The 19,266-nt window shown below is 48.5% G+C and overlaps 1 protein-coding gene across 1 annotated transcript in view; it reads left to right on the top strand.

Annotated features, from left to right (window-relative positions):
* Positions 1-251: 251 nt before the first annotated feature.
* Positions 252-19,266, top strand: part of Cdase (neutral ceramidase) — a 121,423-nt gene continuing 102,408 nt past the window's right edge. The window contains exon 1 of the mRNA XM_077684094.1: positions 252-526. Coding sequence (XP_077540220.1) covers positions 389-526 — 138 coding nt within the window. The 5' untranslated portion in view covers positions 252-388. The remainder of the gene's footprint in view (positions 527-19,266) is intronic.

Raw genomic sequence — 19,266 nt, 5'->3', positions numbered from 1 at the left:
AGCTACGCCGAACCCGGACGAAATGGCGCTTCCGCCTGTTCTCTTATCCGAGAGTGTCACGGTGCCATACATTGTTCTTTTTCCTCCAAGTTCCGATACTCTGCGGAGGAGCGCCCGCGAGAAGAGCCTACCGCAGCGGTTGCGCTCGGCCAAGAAAGGCGGTCGCGCGCTGCGGCGCGCGGTGGCTGCTAGCGTGGCAGCCACCGGGGGTCGCCACCAGCGGCGGGCGCCGCGTTCCATAAAAATTGCCCTCTCCGCGAAAGCCGCCGCCGTGAGGGAACGAAGACCTCGTCCGGCAGGCGCGGGAGAGCGGCTCACTTTTAAATTGGTCGTGTAACCTGGATCGCGGGCGTCGTCGCAGCAGGCCGCGCCGTCTCCGGAGCACGCCATGGAAGCGGGCATGTGGAACTACGTCCTCATCGCTCTTCTCTTCCTCATCCGCCTGATCGGAGGCCTCGACCGCGAGGAGTACGAGATCGGCGTCGGCATCGCCGATATCACCGGCCCCGCAGCCGAAATTGGCATGGTAAGCGCACCCGACGTCTCCTGCACCGCTTCCTCGAGCCGACGTAGCACGCGGCCCCGTCTAGCCCGTGTTTGTTGGCCCATCTTGTACTCGACGCGTATCCCGGACTGCTGCATTCAGGAGTTGGTTTGCGTACTGCCGGACTCGCCCGCGAGCAGTTCAGTACGAGTCAGTTTCCCTTTTCTCTAGTTTTCCTCCAAGAGTTACGCTACGTGCGAGCTCGTTCATGACTAACCCACCTCTCGTGCTTTTCTTTTTTCTTTTTGCGTGCTCTTACGTGTTTTCGTCCGCTCTGTTTGGACGTGATTTTTTTTCAGTTATTACTATGGGTCAATGGTGGGACCCATCTTCTGACGGCAGCGTTGGTGAGTTTGCTGCCTCCAGCAGACCTGTAGGACGCCCCCTCACTTGCGCTGCCGTAAGACTTAGCGATGCTATAACTAATACCTGAATAAGTACGTGTATTTATGCCGGCAAAGCAGGAACAGGGAATTTGACTTACCTGCGGTAAGACTTATAGAATATAAGAGTGTCTTTATTAAATGCAAAAATATTACCAATGAAAAAAACTAACTCCGAGATGAATTAGTCGTTATACAACGTAGAGCGCTTCGGGTATTTTCACGGATATTATGCTGGTGAGCATTTTTACGAGCTCTGTAATGTGGAACACGGCGAAGTATTATAACGCCGGTATTTTCAGTTCTAAAGTTAGTGTAAGACGTGGAAAGTCACCGTTTCGTTCCCTCACTCTCGACACGTACCACGTACCCGGGCATTGAATTATTTTCATGCAGTCACGACGCACCCAGCTCTAGACACATTTTTTATTTGTCTCTTTCGCAGCCGGTTATGCCCGACTTATGTTGTGAATAAATGCAGTTGCCGAAACTTCGGCCACAGCGTGAAGGTTCCTGCACTTATGGCAAGAAATGCTCCTCCCTCAAGAACATCTCCTCACTCATGGGCAGATTCCTGCGCGTGGGCGCGGAGTTACTGAGTGAGGAGTTGTTGCGACGCTTAAAACGTGCCTAGGTTTAGGTTTTCGTATGTGCGAGTTCTGGCTCGTATACAACCTGGGCGCCTTGCACTCCCGATTTATTCAAGCCGCCTATCGCAGATTGCCCCCGCTGCGGTGGCGATCCAGCACGTGCCCGCGCTCACTGGGTTGGTTATCGGTTCCGCCATCCTCCGGTGGTTCCAGGGGCCGGTGGTCGTCGTCTAACCGGATAGCGTCCACCCAAAGAGGAAATGCCCCGGCTGTATATCTCTTGAACAAGGCGAGGCGGTTTATTCAAAACGTTTACACTTTCCCTTTGGGCCCAATCTGTGCGACCGCGGGAGGAAATGGAGCACGGGAGCAGCGCCCACTTCGACGGGACCAGCGAAAGGAGTAATGTGGCCAGTAATAACACCGGCGGCTCTCCGTTTTGTCGGGGGGAAGAGGCCGCGCATAATCCGTCTCGGGCGCCGTGCGGGTGAGGCTAGCAGGAAGCATGCGGGAGCAGCCCCCGCGCAGTTTCATAAACTTGGGACCGCGGCGAGTGCCTATTTTTGGTAGGCCTTGCCTAATTCTTGTTTGCTCCTTTAGCCGTGATTGCCTTTGTTTGCATGCGGCGGCCTTCCTGGAAGGAAGTCCTTCCTATGGCCTCTTGCGGGGCTTGACAAGCGCGCTCCTGAGCTGCGCGTAGCCCGGACGACATGATGGGTGCACCAGAGGTGTGCAAGGGCTCATTCTGGCCAGTGTTTCTTGTTCGCACGCGCTTTATAGCGAACGGATTGCAACCAGCCCTCATTCCAAAGCTTCCTAAACGAAGGGCGTCGCTGAGCCTGAACCAAAAGTAAGTGTGTAAGGCGGCAGTATCCCGAGGTGGCAGTGTCCGGTGACGTAAAATCGTTGTGTTGGGCCCCATTTTTTCCACACTTTCCGGCAAAAGGGTAGAGTAATGCCTGCTGCAACGGAACACGATTGTCATTGCGTCCAGAGTTGGAAAGGCTCAGGAACAGCCGCGCAGGCAAAAGTCTTTTTATTGTTCTGGGTCTTCCAAAGGCATCTGAAAAAGGGTTCGGGTTCATAAGCGAATTATATATTTGCGCAGAAGACATATATTTCTGCGGCAAAAAAATTTGCGAGTGTTCTTGGAACACATGCGGTACTAGAGCGAAGTAGGTTTGGCGGGTAAGTTTATAACTCCTGCGGCAGGACAGGTCGGGCCATGTGGGCGAGTCCTTAGGCTTTCATAGTCAGGCCAAAAATTTAGCCTTGGTGCACCCGCAGTTCACGCTACCGGTCTCAGAAGTTCTCTGGGAGGCTTTCGATTCGGAGACTAGGGATTCGAACAACGCATGAGAGACCCTTGTGGCATTTGCCGAAGGAAACGCGGCGCGCCCTCTCAACGCCTGCAGGTCTCGTTCGAACTGCATGCCGTAATGAAGGGTCACTCGCATCACCTGAGTCACGCGACCAAGCTTGTATGCACTGGCGTTTCCGCCAAGGGGGGGGGGGGGGCGACGCTGGCTCGCAGAACACCTGATGGTATGCCACTCCATCAGGGAACTACGGTCTACGGGACTTCAGTGAGTTCTGAATGAATGAGGGGTGAAACGATCTGCCAGTGGAGATTATGGCACAAAAACACCAGTACATAATGTATCCTTTTTGAATGCAATAAAAAGGTATCAAGCGAGGCACAAGTAGTGATTACAAAAAGAGAAAAAGAAAGAAAAGACACTGGGTGCTCCGGTAGTGCACTGACGGGCACGCGACGCTTACGTCCAGTCGTAGCAGGAAAAAAAAAAGCCCATTGAATCACTGCGTCAATCATCTATCGTAGACAAAAGAAAATAATGGAATGCTGGTAAAAAACAATTAAGACAAGAAAACCTTCATGCACAGGAAAGAAAACAAATACCTTGGACGTGTCGCCAAAACGGAACTCACGGTGGCTTTCTTATCAGAGAAGCAGTGTCATTGTAAGTGCCACGTGCGCATGATTTCGTGGTCTGTTGTGGTTATACGACCTTTATAACACGCGCGGCAGTATTTGCGAAAATATCGACAATCTGGAGAGCAAAGTTCAGTGTTCTCAAAATATAAGGGACGAAACGAGTTTTTCCATTAATGTAACACCGTTCGTGTGTGCGCGCCCGCGCGCATCTAATAACCGGCTCGAGGGTCGCTGGCAGCGGCTGAAGAAGGGGGAAGCCTAGGCTGGCCTCAATCAGCCCACCTTCCGACCGTGACACAATGGATAACACTTCCTTGCCTCCTTTTACTAACCGTAGACTTGAGGGAAGTCAGTGGTCGCTGCCTGGAATGACAATAGCTTTCTATAGCTCCAGCCCCCAGGGTTTTGTTGTGTCCATCCTTCCGGCATGCGGTTGGGCAGGATGGGACAAGCAATACCTTCCTCCGTTACGCCGAATCGGACCCCTCCCCCGTTGCACGCTCTGGCCACCGCACCGTGCATGGCATCGCATTGAAAGTTGCTTATTGTGAGATTGTCAAAGGGGCGCCTAACCCTCCCCTTGCTTCCTTTTTGAACGCAGAATGTTCGGTGCACTCCGTTATGATCCCAAGCGCATTGCTCTTTCCCTCAGCGCGGGCGTCATGTTTAGGAACCTGCCTCGGGGTCATGCGTGTGTCCGAGGTCATGAATACCAGCGGAAGCCCGTCCCAGCCGCAGGTGACCCACACTCTTGAACAGTGTTGTACACGTTCCTCTAAAACAGGAACGAAAGCTCGTTCCTTGTTCCTTCCCAATTTCGAAACGAGTTCCCGTTACAAGTTCCTTTATTGCGAAAGGAACGCGTTCCAGTTCGACTTCGAAAATTGGAACGTGTCGTTACATTAACATTACGTTTCATTTTTACAATTAAAATATGGTTTCGCGTAATCGTGAGGCGAAACAAAGTGAGAAATTTAAAACTCACACCGAAGTACGTATATTATAGGAAGAGGAACACCGCTTGCAGCAGATTATCTGGAGATAAAAAGAATCCAAAGAAACGCTCCTAGACGAATTTTTTCAGGGATCACCGGACAAACTCCAGACATAGCTAACTGCGATTTTGGAGCTCGTCTATTATGGGTGCAACATATATGTCACTTTCCACTTCGGTCTTACAAATGTGCAGTTGGGTTAGTGCACTTCCCATGGGCAGATAGAAAGTTACTCCCATGCCTAACATCATTAAATTTCTTGCTTAAGAAACTGTGTCGAGAGGAACAATAGATAGGCGTTTAATGAATTATTATTCAATATTGCGGTTTATTTAACATACTTTACAGGCCATTTGCAGGGAATTGAGTAAAAGGGTTACAAAAGTGAAGCTTTGCGGATCATACAGGACAAATGCTAGTAACAAAACACAGCAGAACAAGTAATGGCTACGAGGTTTGTAATACAAGTTTAAGTAGGAAGACGATAACAAGTTGAAAAAAATAAGTCACACGCGTAGTCACACATGAAATCTACGCGCAATAACACAATCGGGGTAGTAGATAAAGGAAACAACCACAGATAGCCAAATATGTGGACGCGACGCAAAAATCAGTTGCTGTGGTTAGAAATACGCGTAAGGGAAAAACACAAGAAATAACGCAGAGCCTAATCACGTGCGTAAAAAAACATTTCACTATAAAAATTCAAAGCACAGGTTGAAACCGACGCACTAAAAAAACTCTGAACGCTGGCCGTCCACGTTCGGGCGGCCTCTCTCAGGTATTGTTCATACGGCACGCGACGAAATTATGACCAAAAACGACGAAATTCCTGTCCTTTGTCAACACGACGCATGCAATACAAAAGGACCTGGCACTCACGTCGACCCCTTCCCGCAAGATCGGCGACTGGCCGCGCCGTGACGGGCTGCGTCCGTACTCTGTAACTTCGAGCAGTCCAGCATCCCGAGACACTGCTGCGCGCCCAGCCCTATTGATAGCCGGTGACCCTTCGAATGACCTCACCGCGAACGCAACTCCTAGGACAGCAACGCACCGGCGCCTCGCGCGCACTAATCCGGTGACAATATACCGATATGGTGGTTTCACAAGGGACCTTCAGCGCCACCCCGCAGGGAAGAAGTCTATCGCCCAAACGCGCATCCTGGCCTCTCCAGACAAACGATGAAAGGTGACAAGCATTCTCGCGGCTGCGCTATTCACCCGCCGCACGCCGCGTAAGCTCAACCGGCATGAAAGCAAGCACAAGTTGCGGCCCGCTGAGTGGTTATTCTTTTACCTTAGACTTTCGAGGAAGCACGTTCCACTTAAGGGCCAGCTTGTAGGAACAGAATTACACAGTAGCGAATTATGGATTTTATACTCGAGCCTTGGCATCAAAAACAGCCAAATCCTAGCAATGTAACGTTTGCAGAAGGAACGCCGTTCCTGCCGTTCCTTCATGAACCTAACGAGTTACCGTTACAGTTCCACCGATCCTTAATGGAACGCTGGCGTTCCTCCGTTCCTCCAAAAGCCGTTCCTCCGTTCCTCCTCCGTTCCTCCAAGTTCCAGGAAAGCCGTTCCGTACAACACTCCTCTTGAACTGCCCCGTTGGTCAGTTTCACCACAGCGCACCTGGTGACCAGTGATTGCGGTGAAGCGAGCAGAGTAGGCAAAATACGAGGCCCATTCATTACCTGCCATGTGACGCGCGGGCTATACCATACGCTGCGTGTCATGGAACGCCGGGCTCCGGGATAACTCCTGGGAAATGCATTTTTGGGGGACAGAGAGCCTGCGCATGCTGCGTCACCATACTCTGTTGGTTCTAGGCTTGTGTACCACAATATGATTACGCTCAGACGTTTTTCAGCAGTCGGGCTGTCTACTCCAGGTTGTTAGTCCTCGTTTTTTCGCTGTTTTGCAGTTGTCCTGAGAATCGCTTGATTAAAGAAAAATAACGTCACCTCGATCAGGTGAAACTTCCCAATTATTTTTCAAGGAAAGAGGAGCCAGGTTGTCATGCGGAAGAGCAGTGTATCTAGAAACATAGACGCATCCATTGCGACCTCATGGAAGAGCGGAGTTGGATGTTGGGGAGGATACGCTTGGGCATGGTCGGAAGTAGCGTCACTAAATTACCAGTCGGAAGGGTTGAGGGCAGGAGTGCGCGGACTGTAAGTTTGGTAGTGCTAGTTTCTGAGGCACTTACGAGGGATGATCCTGCCTCCACCACTGTCTAGAAGACACTACAAGAGTCCACATCTTTTGTTCTTCGACTGTGCCCTGCAGGCAAAAGTGTAGAAAAAAATGACGGAGGTTATACGCCCTAGCTGACAAAGCCACCAGCGCATGAAGCGAAGCTGAGCGTCTCACGTGAAAAGAAGCCGGGTTTCTAAGGAGGATGAAGGCAGTTGTGCGTGCTGTCTTAAAAATGCCCGTGCCTCTCCTTCACCACAACGGAGCGGAATGACTCATCGGCGCGATCAATGTGGCAGGTTACGGCCATGAGGAATCTCGGTATTTGATTTGGCTCCAAAAAGTATTTTATGCGGTGGCATTGCGCAATTCAAGCGCCTACACGAGTTCACGATGTAATACTGCAGGTAAAAGCCTCGTTATTCGCAAGACTTTCTCCCCTGAACGCAGCATTGGTCGTTCCAGTACACCGTGGCACTGTGCGCACTGAAGATATATATATATATATATATATATATATATATTCCAATGGTGTTTAATTCAATCAGTTGTCCAAGCGCGAGATGGGTGAGAGCAGTCGGAGATCACCTTGCTAGACGCACAGACAGGCACTGATGATGACTGTTACAGGTCCGCAGCAGATACCCACGTGTATATTGGCGATGGTTCCGCACACACCGTTCCCTGCTCCAATTGTTCCTTACAATATATATATATATATATATATATATATATATATATATATATATATATATATATATATATATATATATATATATATATATAAATATATATATATATATATATATATAAGGTTAGTAGAGACAGAGACAAACGAGAAAGACGTAGAAAATAAAAATAAGTTTACTGACGTTTCAGTGAGAGGACTCCCTTTCTTCAGAGAGTACCTCCGAAGAAAGGGAGTCCTCTCACTGAAACGTCAGTAAACTTATTTTTATTTTCTACGTCTTTCTCGTTTGTCTCTGTCTCTACTAACCTTATTTTTTTCGCGCTCTGTGTGAGTTTTTATCTTTTCAGTCTATATATATATATATATATATATATATATATATATATATATATATATATATATATATATATATATATATATATATATATATATTGCAAGGGGTTTACTGCTAGCGAGGTGCGGTCATCAAATGTCGAATAATGTCGGACTAGTCTTCAGCTTCTTCTGTCTCGCGGCCACTGCTGGACGATTCGTGAGGGCAGGTGATGACAATGATGGGTGAGAGGCCATACGGGCTGGTTGCTGGTTGGCCAGTGGTTGCACCAATTTCTATTACAGTATATATATATATATATATATATATATATATATATATATATATATATATATATATATATATATATATATATATATATATATATATATATATATATATATATATATATATATAGAGAGAGAGAGAGAGAGAGAGAGAGACGGTGGTGGTTGAGTCACTCGGTCGGATAAGATTTCTTGTTATAACCGGTTGATTTGGAGCCAATTTGCTGCGCAATACGCAAGCGAACTGGGTGCATGTTGTTTTCGCATGTGAGCGCAGCAAATGCTGCGCACTGTTTTCATACGGGAATAACACAAGCACCGGAGGCGGAAAATGATAGCCCCCTGATGGATATCTGTCGTTGCCCCACAGCTTGCTCCGTTCTCTTTCCCTGATATACTTCATGGACACGGAAATAATTTCCTCGCACACGTCCGTGCGCGAGTGTGCGGCGCTATAGACTCGAGAGCGCAATGATCCGTCCCTCATTTTCGCTGCATGTACGAGCAGCAGTGTGTCTTCTCGGTGTCTCATTCACTGAAAAATCGGCGGCTGCAAAAAGAGACTCCCAGAATAATTTTCTGGGGTATGACGTTTTCAGTATTACAGTCCTTGTGTACGTAAAGCCTACAAAAAACATTTACCGTCCCTTCGTAAGGAAAGTTGAGAGAAGCGCGAAAGCTTTCTCACAGCAAAACTGCGTCAAAAGTGCGTCAGAACCTTCGTTAAAAGTGTGTCCCACTTTCGCTGAAAGTGCGTCCAATCGATCGTCAAACATTCACAGCCTCAAATCGCCAACAAAGAACAAACCCATGCGACTATTTTTCGCGCACTGAGTAAACGCATCTACGAACGATCTAAATGTATACCGATACGTCGTTTATGATATGAGATAAAAGTATATTGTTATTCTCCTTCATGATCGATCGCTCATGATCGTTCATGATCGGGTGGAGGTCAGTGGGAGAGGCCTTCGTCCTGCGGTGGACCTAAATAGGCTGTTGTTGTTGTTGTTGTTATCTCCGGAGTGGGTACAAGAATCTTATCTCCAGAGGCGGTACAAGCATATTATTCTCCGTAATCTATGTATTTCACCGAGGCGACGTGGTTGGTCTCATGTTCACCAGCCTTGGATAGTCCGGGAGAGTCCGCCGGCCGCCTTGGCGCTCTTCACAGGAATACATGTTAAAATAATATCAAATAGCGTCTTCCGCAGTGGGGGTCAGCCCGGTATCGCAAGTCGAAGAGACGCGTTATTAATTTTGAACTGAAGTGTTGCATGATCCTTAACACTTAAAATATCGCGCTAAATCGCACACCCGTTGGCAGGCAGATTTATTGAAGGGTATATGCTATCCGGTAAGTCGGTTTTACGATCACGGTAATACACCCAGGTGCGCATCCTAGAAATATGACGCCGAAGCAACGCTGCATTTTCAAGCGAATTAGCCTGTCTGGTAGTGGTGACCACGTTTGCACTCAGCCAGTGCCATCCGCGCACTCTTTTTCTAACCTCATCTCTTCTTAAGATTATGAACCACAACCACTCCAAACTAGAGTAACAATGCATTGTCACACGCTCCTCGAAAACGTGAGGAGCACTATGCGAAGCTCGGCCGACGCAGTATTTGCAAAAGACAAGGCAACTCTGGATATTGGAGATAGTGCAGCAATTCTCGCGGAACATTGTGTTTCCCTGTATGTCGCCATTTGTATCGCCAGCTCTCAGTGGCCACCTTTTCCTATATAATGGATGGCAAAGGACTTTGAGACACATCGTCGTTGGGGTGTTTTCTGATGAAATGGTCTTGCGTGGTCTGTTTGCTTTAATTAAATACAAAAGAAAACGCCGCAAAATATGCAATAAATACTGCACGACAATGCGTCCGCGATTTATTTTTGACAGCTGTCGACGTGCTCGAAAGGCAATACTCCGCGTTGGTTTTAGCCGTGATACACATGCTACAGCTGCCGGTGAAGTCCACGAATGCACCTAGGTGATCATGCGATGCCGTGTTTAGAAATATCTCGAGGCCCTCTGATAGTCTATTGTGCACAATCGAGCACGTTATCTTGAACAGTCAAGTAGATCCACTTACTAGCCGAAGACAATGTGCCTGCGGCAGAAAGTAGCGTTAATTTTCGCTTTCGAAAACTGGCCATTGTTTAAGATAAAGGGGGCGGGTTCCGCTGTGAATGTGGAGTTGGGGATAGTAACATGTCTCGGGCTCTGAGCCGCCTTTGGAGCTGCTCCGGGTCTTTGTACCGTCGCATGGCACGAAGGCACGCATCGAATGAAACAGTCGTGCGCCGAGACGTGATGCGGTGCGTGAACCGCCTGCTGTCGCCAATGCACTGTCTGACGACGGAAATGGCGGAACCGCTGTCCCAAAGAGCATTGTGCCGGAAGTAAGCCGCATACACGACGTCCCGCGTGTCCAAGGTGGACAGGAGCACACTGCGCTTGCTTAGAGCTCGGTCAGGTCGGAGGGAGCGTGGCTGTCGGCGGCCTTGCTCTCGCGTCCTACAGTTGGCGTTGACGGTGTTGCCTTTACGGATCCTTGTTTCATCCTACCGCCGCTGCCACGAACACTTGTTCGCACAGTACCATCGGGGCTGCGAGGTAGCATTCCGTCAGTTGTAGCTTGCTTACAACCTCTCCTCACCCCCCAGGTTTATTTATTACTAAAGACCGGGGTTTCAGACATTAAAAAAAACGCGTTTTAGGCGCCTTAAATAGACAGGCAAAACACCGTTTTAGGCTTCCAACGTCGGAAATAGAGGTACTATTACGAGCAATATGAAAGGGAACACAGGAACGCGCAGAAAACACCCTCAGACCCAGCTGTCAGTGATACGCAGCGGCCACAGTCGGAAACAAAGTGGAAAGGGGGACGCTGTTCTAACAACTGTCCCTATATCGGCTGTCGTACGATACCATATTATCGGCGAAATGACGTATGCTGCTGCTTTGTAGAAATGCCCGCGGGGTGGGAGTGCCAGCAGTTAGTGGAAGAGCGCCCTCCTTTCCCCCTTTGTTTTTCACAGCGCCATCCGGGTATCGCTCCGAGTCGGTTTCGAGGCTGTTTGCCACGCGTTCCTGTGTTCCCTTTCATATTGCTCATAATAGTACTATAAATTTTTACATAAATGCAAATAATTTCAAACGCATACGTGCACGACCTGTATCTACGACAGCAAAACCAAAATTGTTTTTGTTAATAATGGCACGAAGGTGCACACAGCTGAACATAGCCGTTCGGTTATCTCATAAAACTGCTAAACTACTGGTGATCCATTGGCTTGATTCAACTAGCGCAGTGCTCAAATTTATGTTCGAAGGTAACTGTCGCTTGCGCGAGCATCGCATATAGTAAAACAGGCATGAAAAAGAATACTTGAGAGCTCAGAATACTGCCCAAAAAAGCGCTACTTAATGTGTCTGGCGGAATTTCATTACGACTAAACAGAAACAGACGCCAATGGTAAATGCAAGAGAGACTACGATTTATCAAGAAATCAATGATCTTTTACATGAGGACTGTTAGGTACAACTACATCAATTTTCTTGTATACAATGATATCCGAATTGAACAATCAACACGTCTCAACACTGGCAAATACACTTCCGCACACTTCAAGAGCGTTTTTAAAAAGTTGTTTGGTAGCCGATAAGATTTTTGATGGAAAATCGCGTTTCAGAGCCCATCGGCAGTGGGAATTTTAAGGCGCAAGCCAATGCAGCTGCGCAGTGATGTTTCGCCGTCGGCTCTTCAATACGGGGGGTGATCGGCTATAACAAAGGTGTGTTGGATGCTCAACCGTTGCGTTGGAAGTAGAGTTGGATTTTAGTGTGCTTCTAGAAACGAGGATGCGACTGCTCATGTTCGAAGACATCTGTTTGGAGATGTCGCGGAACGTAGCCCAAGTATCACTGGGATAATTGTGAAACCATAGCAAACTAACACCATCTCCAGATTTTTTTTATTCAAAATTTTTCCTCTTGTAACTGAGGATGAGCGTCTCATTATACTTGTGCCAGCGGTTATATTCCGGGGGTTGATTGAACTGAAGGAGTAGGTTGCTATAAAGTTCTGCACAGTCAATGCTGGCCGATAAGGTAAATAGGTAACGATCTCAGAGTGCTCCCGAAAGCGGAACTTGAGGCTAAATTGTGTTCATATCGGCGCCGATATTGAAAATAGGCATTGAAAATAGGCATTTATAGGCATTTGTAGACATTTAGGCACAAACGCCAAGATGGGCATTTATAAGCACTATAAAAACACTCTAAAAGCGCTTCTTAATCTCTAATTCGTGGTCATAAATCGAAATCGCGTGATAGGAGCGCAAAGAACAGATTGGACATTTGCCTCAAATAACGTCTCTATTTATTACACATACTCCGTTCTTTGGGCTTTTTGCGCCGGCACCTTCGGTTTCGGTTTGTCGGGGGATGCGACTTCTCATGCACGCCTCACTGATCTGAGGATGCGCTGCTGAACCGCAACACGTGGTCGCATACTGGCCACGAAAACGGCCGTACGTGTGTCCGAGTTATTAGAGTTTGTGTGTGTCAACTCCGGAGCCAACAGTTGCGAAGATGCTGCACCCGACCTCAAGTACGCTTAATGTTAAACTTTAGGAAGTCAAGTGCATCCATCGAGGCGGGAATGCTCGTGTTAACGATGGGGTATATTGGCGCACGGTTAGATAAGGGGGATTTAGTTGCGATCGCGAAGTGTGCAGACATTCGCAAAATACGTTTGTGAACACTGTAAACCTTCTTAAAAAAAATTGTACTCACGGTATTTATTGCTTCGAAGTTTCCTTTCCTCCTGCCGTAAACGTACGCGCATACAGGCGTACAGCATTGCTATCCCTTTGGGGTTACCTAAATACAGCGATGATGACCGTAACATTAACTTTGTGTGTGTGTGTGGGGGGGGAACAAATGAAGTCCGTAACAAATGCGAGCTTTTTGAGGTTTTCCTTTCATGGCGTTTCCTTTCAAGGCCTGCACTCCGTTTCGAGTTGAAAGTGAATGTGTTGGCTGGCCTTCGGGCCGTGTGTCATGATGACGCAACGATGGATTCGCAGGCTGCTGGGATAAGGAAGCTGCGCAAAAATGCAGCGGCTGAAATATGAGGAGAGCCCGCTAGTCATGTGCTAGCTATTGTCGGGTTCTTTGTCGGATTATTCCGCGGGCGCCTGATGGGCTCATAAGTTTCGCAATGCGTCATGTGAAAGGCGAATGCTTGTTCCGAGGGGCGCAACAAGGAAACGAAACGCCCTATAAAAGCGACGAGAGACGCCACGCAATAGGCGCCACCTGCGCACCTTGTGATACCCTCTTGGTGGAGGGGGAAATGCAATAGGGTTGCAATAAGTGATACGTACTTTAGCCCTTCGTGCATGACATCTTTTCCTGGCGCTGTGCAGCGTCGTGAGCCTTGAACCCTGAACCAGCTGAGCTTCGCTTTACATGACGTATGCGCAGTATCGACAGCACTGATTGCTGGTTGCTATAAATGTGGCGTCAATCCTATAGTCTTTGGGTTTGAGGGCACTCGTTAACATTTCATCCCTAGGTCGTAGTCGTCTTTCAATGCTCGTGCGCCTCCCGTATGAACGCAATTTGTCATATTAGGTTAGCGCGAAGTCCTGGTGCAGCGCGAGATTCAAGGCGTTTTCAGAGATGCGGTGCTCGATGCGCGTAAGTAACAGCGAGGCAGTGTGGTTGAGCATTAATACAAAATTACAGGGATCCCCTGTCATGAATAAAATGAAATGCGATGAGCATTGCAGGCAGTTGATATCCATTTTGGACACAACCTTCACGCCAAAGTGGAAGAGATTCTATGACAAAAGGTATAGTTCGTAACTGGGGCGCTACAAGTTCTTTGCTGTATGGACCAATCCTCATTTCAGTCCATAGCCGTTGTTTTGCAACTATGTCAAGCCCGAATCCCCGCATACTTTAAGAACCAGCTTGTTAGGCACGTACCTTACAACAGCGCCATAGCAGGATTTCAGTGAGGGTCACAATGCCCGCAACTGCAACTGCGGCTTTGCCTATAGGTCTATTTATCAGCAGTGCCCTCTCGTCTGCGCTGGGCTTGTTCAGGCGCATTCTTCAATTGTTTGTCTTTCGGGGCTTTAGCATTCCCGTCATCAAGGGCTGCTTCACTGATCGGCATGGCAATTTCGTCATTGGCGACGACGGACACAAAGAATTCACGCGCGCTAGAGGCTGGCGTGGCATAAGACCGACCGTGGTTAGACAGAGCTCGGTATCAGCCTCGTCGACCACAACACTTTTCGAACAAGTGGTCTTGCCTCGAACACGTTCACTTTATAGCCAAGGGCTCAGGCAAACGACCTGGCGGGGCCTATTAATTCCGATCGCATTTCAAAATGGCTGTTGACTTCAGAAATTCGCCGACTGCACGAAATGAGAGCCTCTGAACTGGTCAAGCCAGCAAGGAAGGAGTTATCAAGCAAGTGGCTGCGTGAGGGCGCGCTCGCTGCTGGCAGTACGCAGAGGAAACGAGCCAGCAAGTGGTCGCAGAGCCGGCAACTAAGCGAGCGGGTTTTTTGAAAGTGTGCTTTCATGCATGTTCAAAGCAATGCGAGGGTCGAACAGAGGAGTGGTCAGCCTCCAGCGCACGCATAATCAGCTTTGTCGGAAGTTTGTGGCTACTTTCAGTAACAGTCTTTTTAAAAAGCCATAATTTGCAAACAGCAGGCTTTTGCACTGAATACTAACTGACTTAGACGACTGGGTACAAATATTTAGTGTCTTTGCGCAATGAATCGTCAGAAATTATATCGCTTGATTGATTACGTCTTTCTGGAACCTTGGCCAATTTCTTCTGAAACCTGATACTGCACCAGTGTGGTACACGTTCCCCGTGCCTTTCCGATCTTGAAACGAGTTCCCTTAATGCGAGAGGAATGCGTTCCAGTTGCACTTCGAACATTAAAACGAGCTGCTGCATTAACGATACATTTTGCTTTCTTAAATTCAAAATATAGTGTCGTATAGTCCTCAGTCGAAATAAACTAAGCCCACTACATCGGACAGCATGTACTATATGAATTTAAACATTGAAGGAGGCATAGTATCTTGAGACAAATCAATGTGAGCTCCGATGCTTGGTTGCCTCTCATAATGTAAAGAAACGTTCCTACAAGGGGTTAGTAGACAGACGAGCTCCCTATTTCTGCCGTGGAGTGATAGAATGACAGAGCTCAGATTTGGCTTGCAGCTCTCAGGGATGCTTGCTGTAGCGCATGAGATCTATCTCTCGGCTGGCTTTGGGTGGAAGCGGTGCTATTTCAAGAATCCGAGGCTGACATCTTGACTCCTTGTTTGAAAACACACGGCGAGGGCAACGCTGGCGACCCAGGTGCACATTGACAGACAGCAGAGCAGTCTAGCACGGCGCCTTCGGCTGTCATTGCCGCCTGTAGAAAACACGTGTGCAATGATTGCGGTATGATCAGCCTGCGCAGGTCGTCCTCCTGAGTCGCTGTCTTGCATGTGTGCGGATGGCACGTCGACGGGCCTGCCCATACCTTGGCTTTCGCTTTCCACTCCTAAAGGCGGAGCTTAGCCGTCCTCCTAGTTTCAGTGTTCATGGCTGCACGGAAGGAGACTAAAGGGACGCCAAAGCACCCGTCACCTTGGCGTCTGCAAGGCCGTGCGCGCCCAGTGCAGCCTGTTGTCCGACAGGCTGCGGCCCGCTGCATGCGCGGTTATTGTACTGCCTTGGACCTTCTCGGACGCACGCTCCAAGGAAGGGCGCGCAAATTGGGCAGTGTATAGGAAGAGAAACACATTAGCGGCCTCTCGCTTTTTGTCCCAGCTTCATACCTTAAAGCCTTGGCATCAGAAACAGTCAAATCCCGGCGATGGAGCCATTGCAGAACGAATGCCATTCTCTCTGTCGTTCCTTCGTAAAACTAACGCGTTACTGTCGCAGTTCCACCGACCATTATCGAAATGGCGGCGATCCTTTGTTCGTACCGAAAAGAACTAGTTCGGGAACGCCGTTTATTGGAACGCCCTTCGCCCGTACAACACTAATACTGAAGACAAAGCAAGTTATTACCTTCAATACTAACCGTTAGTGAGGATCCTGAATAACATTCAAGAAATTTCGAGCAATTTATCATGGAAGCAGTGCGTGTCACGAAAAGCTTGACAGGTGCGAGCGCCAACAATAAGCCTTGAGGCTTTCTTTGGTCGCCGGGCGCTCGCTTTGCTGCAGGCTTTGTGAGCTCGTTCGCAATACAGCTCTTATGTACCTATACGTAACGGTAGAGAAATAAGCTTCTACACTTGCGCTCGCTCAGTTGACGGAAAACGAGTAAGGCCTATAGGGCAAATTTTTGTCTTGACTCGGAATGACTCGCCAGGCGCGTGTATCATAGCAGTTGCGTGTATTTTTCGTACTGACCAATGGAAAAGCGCCGCTTATGCACAATAAAAACAACCTACAAACCAAGGTGAATTAATTGCCCCACCCCTCTCACCCCTCTCCAAATATTTCCAACAATAGATAAAAGTTGCAAAAGTCCCTTCAGTCGTACCTTGAATTCAGAAGCAATAGTGGCTATAAATTCACAAGTGTTAAGCAAAAGGGCCTCGGTTCGACATCAAACAATTACAACTCATTTTTAAAAATATTGTTAACATATGCCCGTAAAACCCCCGGCACGCTTGGACAAGAAATTGAAAGTTGGTTGTGCGCCGCTGAGGGCATTTCGGGCGCGTAGTTCGCCACTAAAAATGTAAGCTCGTTTTGTCAGATGCCGCGGCGTTTCCGGATGTACTTTCGGGACGCGCGTCATATATGCCAGCATTCCACATGTCATGCCAGCAACAGCGACTGTATATAAGAGGCTAGTGTGCGTATAAGAGGTCATTATTCTGAGTTTGGAGTGTCGACCTTATAAACCGTGATCGTGTGATAGCGAAAACGTCAAATCTTTTAGCGAGGTCAAAGGCTTTTGTGTAGTGGTGAAAGTAGTGCCTAGTGTCACTTGGTACGTAATCTATAGTGACACTAGCAGTGCCATTTAGTCCTTGGTTCAGCCTTCTCCTGCACGTGAAATCCACAGTTGGACGGAAGGCCGTCTGGTCGGAAAAACACAAAACAGCAATTAAAAGCTGACTCCGACCATGGAAGTTTATAAACACAAAGACGTTTCGGCTCCCGCACAGGAGCCTTGTTCACAATGAAATGAGGGGGTAGAAGTGATCCTGTTATGTTGGATTCGGGATGTGACGAAGGCAACGTGCGCACACGTGAGGGAAGTGGCCGTCATTGCGATTGAGAGAGTGCTCCGTAGTCTGGATTGTCAGGGATTCAAAATAACGCCGTGAGGTACAGTTCTTCTTTTGTTCCATTATTTACGCATTGGCCCAGTCTATTTCATGGCGAGTTGCTTCTGCGTGTTCGGCTAGAGCGTTAGATGATACGTTTTTTTTTTCTTACGTCGTACATGTGCTGCTTGAGTCTGCTGAAAATTGCCTGTCTCGCCCATATAGTTTCGAGAGAACGTGTTGCTGGGCGTGTTGGTTGAGGTCTACAAACATACTGAGTGGCGCAAATACACAACACACAAGAAAGAAGACACGGACAGGCGCTACTGGCGCACGGAAAGTTTCGATTGCAGTATGCGCAAGGAATACTGTAGATAACGCCTGAGATTTTTTTTTCGTTAGCTTGTCCTTGACGTTCACCAGAGAGTGCCTTAACTTTTGTGTTACCACGTGCGCTACCTGTATACACTGCGGAAGCGTAGAACGCGCGCCAAGTGCTCGCTAATCCCAGATGCAAACGCTATCTGAACACGATTCTCGGGACGCGTATTGCCGGAGACGTACGATAGCTGACGTTTCACGGAGCGTACAAACGAGTCAGAGAGGTTTGTGCAGGTGTAGTGCAGGGTAGCCACTCTGCACCTGTACGGCATGCTTGTGAAAAGAACCGGCAAAATGGCTTCTGTTTCTGCAGTACGGTTACCTTGCGTGTATACTCAGTGTTTACTGCGAATATCCAGTTGCAGAGAACAGGTTTGCTAGCAACACGAACCAGTCCAACGAAGTAAGCAACGGTGGGGCGCATTGCCTGCGCCTAGACCAACCGCTAACGGGGCCACCGAGACTTGAACAAGTATAGAGGTCCAGGAAACACGTGAGAAATTTTCATCCTCCGCACGAGAAAAGGTGTCCTTTGAAAATCTGTCCAAGCATCTCAGTTCGGTATCGGTGAGACCTTAAGTCGAAACACTACGCCCTCCGTGTCTACCACTCACCTCGTGCCCTGCCGCCATGGGTGTCATTTTGCAGGGCGCTAAGACAGGCTCCTAGGTCTAACAATCCCCTGAGGGCTTCCTGGTCGGCCCCGGTGTTGTTTTATTCCTGTTGTAATCTCTCTTATCGGCCTCTGGGCCACTGGCGCGCTGACATCTTGACCACAATATCGGTGGAGCAGAAATCGGCCGATCGGCCTCTTCGTGATGGTCTAGCCCCCCTACGGCGTTCCTGGGTAGCACTCATCGAGCCACTTGTGCTATACGGCCCATAATGCCTGGAGGCTTCCTATTTCGTTTCTTCGTCTACTTGGCGTCGATTGGCTGCCTGGCTTCATGTGGGCCTTTGTACGGCTAATTCTTTTTTCGAGATTTACGGAGTCGGCTTTCGCGATATTGTGGTATCATTTGAAAGTCCGTCCGTCCATTTGTAACCATGTACGTTTCACTGCGTAACTTTTTTCGCCCCTTCCCTCACAGCTGTCCGGAACCGATCTGAGTTCTGGAGAGGGGGGGGGGGGGTGGCGACGTGGAGAAGGAGACAGGGAGTGTGTGTACTCTCCTCTCCCACTTCGTTTTCCGTAACGCCGCTTCCGACTCGAGGTGGAACACAGCTCCATACACTTCTCCAGCTGGAGATATGAATGAAGCAGTTCTTTTTCTCTAGGCCTCGTCAAACCTCGCCTTCCTTCCTCAACACCTGCGGGTGTTGAGTCAATACTACCTCGGCTATAGAGGTGGTATTGTCCGAGCTCGGGAACATCCTCGCGCTTGCACCTACTTCAGGATCCTTAAATAGCTCTTTTTCCTAAGCGGCATCTCTAAATGGCAGACGTCCCAGAGTTTATTTTTTAATGAGTTGTTTATTGCATGTTTTGTAAAAGAAGTAGTTAAATTCAACGGGATTTCAGAAGGTTCCAAAGTCAGAGATTGAAGGGGCCCGGGGACCTCCAGTTGGGCATGCCATCAAAATTTCCACG

Source organism: Haemaphysalis longicornis, unplaced genomic scaffold (assembly GCF_048455015.1).
Source record: "Haemaphysalis longicornis isolate Haplotype H1 unplaced genomic scaffold, Haemaphysalis longicornis Haplotype H1 scaffold_1, whole genome shotgun sequence".
In the NCBI taxonomy this organism is placed as follows: Eukaryota; Metazoa; Arthropoda; class Arachnida; order Ixodida; family Ixodidae; genus Haemaphysalis; species Haemaphysalis longicornis.
The sequence above is the reverse complement of the archived record's forward strand: the minus strand, read 5'-3'. Positions and strand labels throughout refer to the sequence as shown.